General features: G+C 51.2%; 1 protein-coding gene across 1 annotated transcript in view; it reads left to right on the top strand.

Annotated features, from left to right (window-relative positions):
• LOC124285993 (rotatin-like) overlaps positions 1-11,204 on the top strand; it is a 75,903-nt gene that overhangs the window by 46,024 nt on the left and 18,675 nt on the right. Inside the window, 6 exon segments of the mRNA XM_046722309.1 lie at positions 2,495-2,656; positions 2,759-2,953; positions 8,844-8,912; positions 9,020-9,181; positions 9,284-9,461; positions 10,157-10,282. Coding sequence (XP_046578265.1) covers positions 2,495-2,656; positions 2,759-2,953; positions 8,844-8,912; positions 9,020-9,181; positions 9,284-9,461; positions 10,157-10,282 — 892 coding nt within the window.

Genomic DNA, 11,204 nt, shown 5'->3' with positions numbered 1-11,204 from the left:
GGTTGGTGTTCGATCCCGCACGCCGGATTCGAATTACCTCTTCGCCAGACATTCTCACTTGCACGGGCGCCACACCAATCCTCGGATTCACTGGGTGGCTTGGCCTCTGTCGGGTATAACACACGGAATTCCTGCAACCGCTGCAGACACAATTCTGCCTGGGATTCGGCACCTGCTCAGTGTGTTGATAGGTGGGCGCTGCTGGTGTGCAGAAAGGGGATTTCATAATCCCTATTCTGGCGGACTTAGTTCGATATTGGAGTTACTATAACCTCGCTTTGGTTGAGAGCCTTATGACCTCCACCATTGCCGGGTACTCCATGGCTATTTCCACGCTTCACACCTCGCTCGATGGTGCTCTGCCTAGGCAGCATCCTCTCGCATCGCGTCAGTAGCTGGCATGAACAGGGTTCGACCGCCTTCGCGGGCGCACCCAGCCCACCTTAAAATTGCCACTTATTCACAAATGGCTGTCTGGCCCTAATTTTTCAAGTATATCGCCTCTCACTTCACTTGTTGACGGGAAGACGACTTTTACTTGTTGTGGTGAACTCTGGTAGAAGGGTCGGGTACATCCATGCGATTCCCACTGACCCGACACTGACAGTATTTTATACTGATCATGTCCGTGATTCGACTCGATACCTACCACTCTCAGTGCGCGATATTGCTTTCCACGCGACTGCTCATATCGCGACTTCCACCCTTTACCCAGCCTTCCGCGACTGGGGACCAATCTTCGATTGCTCACCCGCGCCTGTCACTTAACGAACGAACAAAAGGGATCCGTGACGGGTACCCATGTGTGCTGTTTGGTGGCGGAAGACTGGGGAGTCTGCTAGCAAGCGACTTTATCTCGCTTGGCTTGTTTCCGTAATTGTATGGTTACAATGATACGGTTTACCTCCCCGGGGTTGAAGGCAGACTGGTAGGGCAGATGCCGCTTTGTTGACAATACACAGCGCACTGCTCAATGAAGAGATCGGTTCTGTCGCTTTTGGAGCCAGCAGAACGCCTTCATTCGCCATTACCAACTTGACACGCATTCTAAGGATCGTGGCTCGGTTCGGTCTTTCGGTTCTTCCAGTGGAGAGTGACTCTGCCACCCTGACCAAGTTAGTAACTGGTCATTGGTATCGGTTCTGTGTTCAATGTCGATATATTTCATATCACTACATCGTGATTAACCTTACCATCCTTCGGTTGGGTCGGGTTTGGGTACATACGCCCCTTTACGCCCCTTCAAGAGGGCGGTCCGCTTTGAACGCTTTAACCAGTCATATGTTATTAACCCGCCTTGCGACGAATTGGGTGCTTAACCCCACGGGCACTGTTTGGTATGCCTCTCTCGAGCCGCATGTCACGCGACCAGGTTAGTGTAATGGTGAGCCAACATATGTTCGGCTACGCCGCTATTCAGGGATTTTGCACGCTTACAGTTTTTCCCTCTTCCCGAGCCTCGCATTTTGGGAGTCTGTGTTAATCAGCTTTGTGGGATGGTGGCCTACACTTACCCTCCTCACCCGAGAGTGTTTGGTGGTGTTTTTCACTGCATAATGCATGGCGCTTGTACTGCTCGATTTCAGAAAGTTTTAGCGAGGCTAATAATTTCTCTGGGTTTTATCGAGGTCCCGCTAGCCCTCTTCCAAACAGGGGCTGCATCTCGAGCATTAGTTTGCAGTACTTATTAGCCTCGACTTCTGGGTTATTGGCTTTGTAGCTTAAATTTTTACGCTTCCCTACCCTTATACCTCTCGCCACGCATTGTCTGGCTGGGGCTATATTAGGGTTGGGAGTTGTTTCGACATGTCCCCATACATTCCTTCCATTGTAATGGTTGGGGCGGGTTTTATGTCATTGATATTGAGCCAATTGACATATAAGCTTGGGCTCTCTAGTTCCTCACTCGCCTGATTGACATCAGCGTCAGGTGGCTCGGTGTTTTCTATTTCGTGATCGGGTTGTAGATTTCACTCCACCACGGGTTTAGTTGTTGCCAGACAGAATGCCACCCCGCCTCAAATATCTTTGGGAGTCTGTCATATGCTTATATGTACCCCAAGGAGGACTTCTTCTGAAAAGAATTATACAAACCTGTAGAGGTTATGAATTCTTTGAAGAAAGTCCTCCTTGGGTAATGGCCACCCCTCCCCCTCATTCTGTCTGACACGCTCAGCATGAAAAGTGAGGTACGAGGTAGACGGGCGAGAGTTACCTGCTCTTGGCTGTGTTGGTCCGGTGGGGCCCTGTAGGGGTGGTCTCACAAGACAAAACGAGTTTTTTGTTTTGTAAATATTTTATTAAAAATATAGTTACAACTGTCGTAGGATTTAAAATGGACATTTTAATGCTTATATGTACCCCAAGGAGGACTTTCTTCAAAGAATTCATAACCTCTACAGGTTTGTATAAGTTGTCGGTCTGACAGCGCTGTTGGCATTGCTGCACCACAGCCAGTTTTACCAGATGATGATGGTTCTGTGCTGTATTTCAGGTGTCTCTGGTTGGTCTGACAGCGCTGTTGGCATTGCTGCACCTCATCCAGTTTTACCAGATGATGATGGTTCTGTGTTGTATTTCAGGTGTCTCTGGTCGGTCTGACAGCGCTGTTGGCATTGCTGCACCTCATCCAGTTTTACCAGATGATGATGGTTCTGTGCTGTATTTCAGGTGTCTCTAGTCGGTCTGACAGCGCTGTTGGCGTTGCTGCACCACAGCCAGTTTTACCAGATGATGATGGTTCTGTGCTGTATTTCAGGTGTCTCTAGTCGGTCTGACAGCGCTGTTGGCGTTGCTGCACCACAGCCAGTTCTACCAGATGATGATGATGGTTCTGTGCTGTATTTCAGGTGTCTCTGGTCGGTCTGACAGCGCTGTTGGCGTTGCTGCACCACAGCCAGTTCTACCAGATGATGATGATGGTTCTGTGCTGTATTTCAGGTGTCTCTTGTCGGTCTGACAGCGCTGTTGGCATTGCTGCACCACAGCCATTCTTCTTCATAGAGATCGTCCTTGGGGTACATATTATGCATTTTCCAAACTGAAAATGTCCTGTGACAGTTGTATCAATGTTTTTTGAATAAAAAGATTGTACAATAAATAAACTTTTTTATTTATTATACGGCCCCCACCTACGGAGTTACCTCCCGTTACGCATGCGCACCAACTGGGTAAGCTCCTAGGCCTGTATCATCATTCCTTCTGCTGTCACTGCCGTGAACAGACACGAATGTGCCGTGCAGAGCTGACTTTATCCGAGATAAAGAACATGTCTGAGACACCACCTGTATGTATGGTCTTTATTTGCCTAATGAAAGGAACTGTAAAGCTTTGCAGTTGGTTGTTTCATAATTGTGACTTTGTATTTATTATATTACGCTAACTTTCCCGTGGTTTACGCACACGTTGCTCTGCCATGGCGGGAAGTTTAGCGTGCCATGTGGTCGTAATATTGCGTATTGTACCAACTATTACTTCCCGTGGTAGCCTTCACGTATTTTTCAATGTTTTCTACGTGTATATATGTTGCTGGTACGCCGTTAGCTACATGCTTGCGTGTTTGCTTTCAGGCTTTTACCTCCTGTTCGGTCTGTGGACAAAGCATTCCACGGGCCGACAGGCATGACCAATGTGTGGCCTGCCTGGAGAAAACCGGCCATGACGCCGAAGTGTGTACTATCTGTCTTGGGTTTTCCCCCCGTGCCCAAAAGAGGAGGGCAGCTGACACTCTCTTTTATAGAGAGATGCGAGAGGCGGGTGGGGAACTCACCCAGGTCCCCCCGTCTAAGACCCAAAAGCGGTCTCGTAAGGGAAAAAAATCCCACAGCCAATCCCCCTCTCCCGCTACTACTGGTGGGTTGACATGTCATTAATGACTCAATTATTTCAGCAACATATGGACTCCGTGGAGTCCCTCGTCCATGAGTCTGTTGGAGGGCTCCGGCAGGAGTTCCTCGCTCACTCTGGACGGGGGGCGGAGAGTCAGGGGGTGGGATCGCCGGGCTCGGCTCGATCCCTCAGCCTTGAGGCGTCTGTAGACCCGTTGCCTCTGGCTTCGGGTCCGGACGCCTCGGCTGCCCCGGAGGGGGAGGTGCTCCCAGGTCCGGCAAAGGATTGCCGAGTACCTACCCCAGGCCGCGGTGCCTGTTAGCAGCTCGGACTCGGCTGAGTTCCGCTTGCCAGGCGAGGCGTTTGCCCCTAGGCAGCCTACACAGACGCAGCTCCGCATTCTGCCCTCGTGAGTACAGGACGTGGTGGATCCCCTCTTGTCTGGTTCTCGTCTCCGATTTGACTTGCCGGAGCTTGTCAGGAGATACCAGCTTGGGGAGGATTCCCTGTTCGTGGTACCTATCGTGGACGAGTGTGTTTTTACTTCCGTCGCCCTGGGGGGAGGCTCGGCTTCCTCCGGAGCAGCTCCGGCTGCTCGGCAAGGGCGTGTTACTCCACCGCTTGCCCTCGCTGGAGCTTCGCAGCATGCACACGTACCTACGAGGAGGTTTACCGGAACGCCATGCAGCAGGTCAGGGTGGTGGTCCATGAGGCCTACCTCTCCTCGATACAGAGGTCGGCCCTGGAGGCGGAGGGGCATGCTGGTGAAGTTTCGCCGCATGCCGTGCTGCTCCGTCAGCTATTGGAAGTACAGGCCCACCTCGCTCGCGACTCTTTGCGGTCTGCTGCGTCGACGGTGATGTGTGCAGTCATGGGGATGCGCAAGCTGTGGCTGTCGACGTCTTGGTACTCGGCAGCGACACAGCAGACCTTGCTGGCCCTCCCATTCCGTCTGGGAGCGACCCTCTTTCCAGGGGCACAGCAGGTCATTCGGGAGGCTGCCGCTGCAGCTACCTCCTTCAAGGACTCTAAGGCCTTGTTGGAGCACCAGCGGTGTCTCGCCCAGCTCCGCTCCACCTTCCTCCGCCGGGTGCAGCCTACACCGAAGTCTCCGCCGGCTGGCTTCGCCGCTTGGTAGGGGTAGGCGGAGGAACCGGTCCGCCAAGGGTAGGGGCAAGGAGCAGTCCTCGTCGACTAGCTCCCAGCCTTTTCGCGGGCGCGGGAGGTCTGCCCCGACCTCCCGTTAACCCATCAGGCTGTCGCTCAAGCCGTGTGTCACGCCCAGTCAGCTCCGCTACTCGGGACAACGCACGCGCTCCTACCCCATATCCCAGTGGGAGGCTGCCTCTCTCTATTCCTGCCGGAATGGGAGAAGGCTACCAACAATGCTTGGGTGCTGTCCACCGTCAGCATCGGCCATTTACCACTGTGGAAGCGAGGTCCGCCCGACTTCACCGGCATACGCCGCACTCCGGTGCCGTCATGTCAGGCAAGGGCGGACATATTGCGCGACGAAGTTCAGGCTCTGCTGGACAAGTCCGCAATCGAGCGCATTCCACCGGGAGAGGAACAGGCGGGATTTTACTCCACGTACTTCCTCGTCCCGAAGAAAGACGGCGGGTTCCGTCCCATTCTCAAACTCAAGGGGTTGAACCGCATGCTAGAAGTACCATCCTTCAAGATGGAGACACTGCGCTCGGTGATCTCATCTGTTCAGCCCGGCGATTGGCTCACGTCAATCGACCTAAAGGATGCGTATCTGCATGTGCCCATACATCCATCGTTCAAGCAGTACCTTCGGTTCTCTTACGACGGGATGTGTTACCAATTCAGGGTGCTCCCCTTTGGCATATCGACTGCCCCAAGGGTGTTCACCAAGCTCATGTTAGTCCCGGCTACCCTCGCTCGCTCGCAAGGAAGGCGTTGTTACCCTTACCTCGACGACTGGTTGCTCGGAGCACTAACACAGCCAGCGAGTCTAGATGCTACTCACACACTGATAGACATTCTAATTCGTCTGGGGTGGATCATCAACCTCAAGAAATCTTGGTTTTTCTTGGGGCGCGATTCCAAACAAACAAGGATCTCGTTTCCTTGTCGCCCGACCGGATCACCAGAGTTCGGGAGATGGTATCTTTGTTCCTCTCCCAGCCCCAGGCACCAGCACGGACTTGGCTCCGTCTACTGGGCCATATGGCGGCGACGATCTCTGTAGTGTGGCGGGCGCGGTTGAGGATGCGCCGTATACAGCAAGCTTTGGCTCGGCTGTGGGCTCACACGGAGGACCTGGAGCGCAGTCTCACAGTCCCCGGGTGGTTGACACCTCACCTTCAGTGGTGGACAAATGTCGGGAATCTCACCAGGGGGATCCCCTTGGAAATCCCGACGCCAGCTCTCACAGTTCAGACCGACGCGTCCCTCACGGGCTGGGGGGGTGTTCTGGGCAGTCTGTCGGCGTCCGGACTCTGGTCCGAAGCCGAAGCCCACCTTCACATCAACGTGTTGGAACTGAGAGCTGTGCGGTTGGTTTTCGAGCGCTTCAGAGAGCATGTCCGTGGCCAGGTAGTCCGTCTTCAGTTGGACAACCAGACGGCCATGTCGTACATCCTGAAGCAGGCCGGCACGGTGTCCCCAGCGCCTCGGGAGGCGTGGGACTTCCTCTTCTGGTGCGACCAGTGCGATTGTCAGGTACTCCCTGTTTATCTCCCCGGGCTGGAGAACGTCGCGAGCAGACGCCTCTCTCGCCGGATCCTGGCCCCGCGCGAAAGTGGATGCTCGACAGGCAGATTTTCAGAGTAATCTCCCAGTTGTATCGGGTCGCTCCAGGTGGATCTGTTTGCGTCCGGGCGGGACGATCAGACACCCGTGTTCTGCTCTCGAATACCGGACCCAGGGGCGTAGGCTGCCGACGCCTTCCTGCTGGATTGGACGGGCAAAGTGCTCTGGGCATTCCCGCCGTTACCACTCATTCCCCGTGTCCTTTCACAGCTGTCCACCCAGCCAGCTCGGCTGCTTGTGCTAGTGGCACCGCTTTGGCTGTCACAGAGCTGGTTTCCAGTAATTCTCAGGTTTCTGGCTCAGCCTCCTGTTCTATTACCTTTACGACCGGACATTCTCACTCAGAACGGAGCGCCCCACCCAAATACACGGATTCAGTGGGTGGCTTGGCCTCTGTCAGGTCTAGCCTCGAGGCACGCGGAATTCCTGCAGCAGTTGCAGACACAATTCTGGCTTCGAGGCGGGATTCGACAAACGTTCAGTATGAGGATAGGTGGTCCCGCTATGCGCGCTGGTGTTCAGATAGGGGGATTGCAGATCCCTTTTCTGCGGATTTAGTCCGAGTATTGGAGTTTTTGCAAGCTCGTTTGGAAGAAGGCCTGGCGGCTTCGACCATTCGTGGCTACTCCACCGCTATTTCCACTTTTCACACCCCTGTCGATGGTGCTCTTCTGGGGCAGCACCCTCTCGTACAGCGCTTTCTCGCTGGCGCGGAACCGGTTCGACCTGCTCTCAGGCGAACCAGTCCACCTTGGGATTTGTCAATTGTCACACCTATCGGCTATTTCCATTCAGTTGTTAACTTGGAAGGCTGTTTTTCTGGTGGCGGTAACATCTGGACGTAGGGTCGGCGATTTACATGCTATGTCGTCCGACCCGGCGCTGACTGTGTTTCACACTGATCGTGTCAGCATTCGCCTCCCGGATACTTACCGCCCGAAAGTCGATCACGCTTTCCATGTGAGAGCTCCTATCGAACTTCCCACTCTTACCCAGCCTTCCACATCGGGGACCTCTCCTACGAGCACTCACCCGTTGGATGTCCGTAAGACGCTCAAAGTCTATATCAAACGAACGCAGGGAATCCGTACGGGTACCCAGCTGTTCTGTTGTTACGGTGGCGGGAAGGCTGGTGTGGCTCGTTTCGTGTATTTGTGCTGCTTATCAGGCTAAGGGCAAGCCTCCCCCTGAGGGGTTGAAGGCTCACTCGGTCAGGGCAGTCGCCGCATCAAAGGCTTTTGCATCGGCACTCCCCATTGAAGAGATCTGCTCAGACGCTATTTGGAGCCGGCCAAGCACGTTTATACGGCACTATCAGCTCGATACACATTCCCGTGATCGTGCGAGCTTTGGCCGTTCTGTTCTCTCCAGTGGACAGTGTCCTGCCAGCCTGACCACGTGAGTCTTGGTTTATTGGTTTGTTTATTGACGCTGCTGTACAATAATGTGTATTATTGATCTATCAGCTACTAGGAGCTAACTACCCCCTTTCGATTCTCTCAGGAGTTATTAAGTCGATTGTGAGCGGTTTTGACATTCCCCCCTACGGTGCTCACTAATCGACACGTGGTGGGTGGGGTTTTGTTGACATTCGTACCATGTGCGATTGCCTATGCTAAACGTATGGAGGTCGTCTTTGTGCACAATTCCTCCCTGTCAGTTCCCCTCCCATAATGCCTCTCGCGGAAGCGCAACTGGGACAAGTGACAGGTGAGTGTTATGGGGTCTGTTCAATTTTTTTCCATGATACGATCGCTATTTGTGTGTGCTGGGACAGAATTCCCTCCTCCCTGGCCTCCGGTCTTTGGGAGTCTGTGTTTATGCATAATATGTACCCCAAGGACGATCTCTATGAAGAAGAATTAACCAAACCTGAAGAGGTTTTAAATTCTTCGAAGAGAGTCGTCCTTGGGGTAGGGCCTCCCGCCTCCCCGCAATTCTGTTCACTGATATATTCAGCAGAAGGAATGATGATACGGGCCAGTTGGAGCTTACCCAGTTGGTGCGCATGCTCAACGGGAGGTAACTCCGTAGGTGGGGGCCGTATAATAAATAAAAAAGTTTATTTATTGTACAATCTTTTTATTCAAAAAACATTGATACAACTGTCACAGGACATTTTCAGTTTGGAAAATGCATAATATGTACCCCAAGGACGACTCTCTTCGAAGAATTTAAAACCTCTTCAGGTTTGGTTAAGTTTTACCAGATGATGATGGTTCTGTGCTGTATTTCAGGTGTCTCTGGTCGGTCTGACAGCGCTGTTGGCGTTGCTGCACCACAGCCAGTTCTACCAGATGATGATGGTTCTGTGCTGTATTTCAGGTGTCTCTGGTCGGTCTGACAGCGCTGTTGGCGTTGCTGCACCACAGCCAGTTTTACCAGATGATGATGGTTCTGTGCTGTATTTCAGGTGTCTCTTGTCGGTCTGACAGCGCTGTTGGCGTTGCTGCACCACAGCCAGTTCTACCAGATGATGATGGTTCTGTGCTGTATTTCAGGTGTCTCTGGTCGGTCTGACAGCGCTGTTGGCGTTGCTGCACCTCATCCAGTTTTACCAGATGATGATGGTTCTGTGCTGTATTTCAGGTGTCTCTGGTCGGTCTGACAGCGCTGTTGGCGTTGCTGCACCACAGCCAGTTTTACCAGATGATGATGGTTCTGTGCTGTATTTCAGGTGTCTCTTGTCGGTCTGACAGCGCTGTTGGCGTTGCTGCACCACAGCCAGTTCTACCAGGAGATGATGATGCTCTTAGCCAGCCTGTATTCCAACCCTACTGTCCAGCCAGTTAGTGTTACCATGGAGACACAGTTGCTGTCCACTGGCAATACTGACTCAACTCTCAGTACATTCGGTATGCCCAACCCCTCTCCGTTCTTCATTGACTGTATAGACAATGTTTGTTATCATTACCACATTGCCATAACCTCTTTGCTATGCTCAATATATTCATGCTGTCATTACTGTTGCCGTTTTGAGATGTTTTATTGTCAATCTTGTCAAATAATCTTATAAATTCAAGCAAGACACTTCTCATCCACACAGTAAATATTCAACAGCCACTATGGAATACACAAACTCTGCTCGTTTATGTGTAAATGTATTGTAGTTATTTCTTGAACATAACTCGGAACCTTTCCTTGGCTGACATGTCCCATCGCTTGAGAATTTCATCCTCTTCACTTCCTGTTGGTTAGGTCACATGACAAATGATAGATGAGGAGTTTGTAAAAGAAATATTATCACAGAATTCTCTTAATACTAAATTCCTTTGTTGATTGGTCTATCCAGTTTTTTCAAGGCACATTTTAGGCTCAGGACAGACACTTATATTAGTTTGGTGATGGATGAATTTCATAATGTACAGTATACATAAAATTAACATAGTTTTTCTTGAGTAGCTCATCTCCTTTTGTGGATAATGTAGCAGTTATATTAGAACTAAATACATGTATAGTATTCTGATTTCTGTGAGTGAAAAAAGGTAATCCTAGATGACTTTAGGTCTCAGTAAACAGGTCATGTTTCCTCAACTTGTGCATATTACAGTTGGTGCAAGACATTTAAGTATGTCTCGAGACGGTACCAACCCTGGACAGCGAGCTGTCTTCCAGAGGAGGTCCGTGCAAACTCCTCCCACCTCGGGCAGCTCAGGGACACCACGATCAGGATATGGTGAGTGCTGACTATGGGATATTCTATATCCTTAATTGCTTGCTTGTCTCTTTCTTCTTGCGAATGATTGTGGAACACTTGAATCCCCTTTTGAAGCGGGGCGGTGGGGTAGTCTAGTGGTTAAAGCGTTGGCTCGTCATGCCGAAGACCCGGGTTCGAATCCCCACATGGGTAAAATGTGTGAAGCCCATTTCCGGTGTCCCCCGCCGTGATGTTGCTGGAATATTGCTCAAAGCGGCGTAAGACCAAACTCAGTTAGTCAGCAGCCCTTTTGAAGCTCCCTTCAAAAAAAGCGGACGCTAAATCACTCACCAAGTGTTATCTCCCTTGTGACTCTTTTAGGCGGGAAACCACGTCACGTGTTTGGACATGTCCCTCACTCTCTCCTCCTTCGCCCTTGAGGACGGTTGTGAGAGCGCCTGGGTCCCCTATATCCTTTAAACCTTTAGGCCTTGCTACTAAGTTAGCTGTTTAAGGTGTTAGGATGGATATACCAACAATATGGTTTGAAATTTGATCAAAATTATCTGAATTTGTTCACATTGTTGACATGTGTTTTCATCATGGTGATTTCTGATGAAATCTTGCAGTCGTTGTAGACTCTGATTGTCATTTGCTGATCCACATTTAATATGTCCTAATTGTATTTCTCCATGTTCTTCCAGCTTTCGCTGTCAGTTTTGTCAGCATTCATCTGAAGTTCAATGTAATAATTATTTATATTCCATTTGTAGGCGTGCCAAGGACAGGAGTAGACGACTTTCTCAAGTCATGTCTATACACAATGATTGCGTTAATAACCGTTTGTTGTTGCCTACTGACATTCGCCATTCTAGTAGTTTACCGGCTGCGTCTATGGAGCAGGTCGCTGTGTCTGATGGCAGCTCCGGCTCTAAGAAGAGGTCATCTACTTCAACGATAA

This window comes from Haliotis rubra, unplaced genomic scaffold, assembly GCF_003918875.1.
Source record: "Haliotis rubra isolate DU_JTF1 unplaced genomic scaffold, ASM391887v1 Scf372, whole genome shotgun sequence".
NCBI classification, from domain to species: Eukaryota; Metazoa; Mollusca; class Gastropoda; order Lepetellida; family Haliotidae; genus Haliotis; species Haliotis rubra.
The sequence above is the reverse complement of the archived record's forward strand: the minus strand, read 5'-3'. Positions and strand labels throughout refer to the sequence as shown.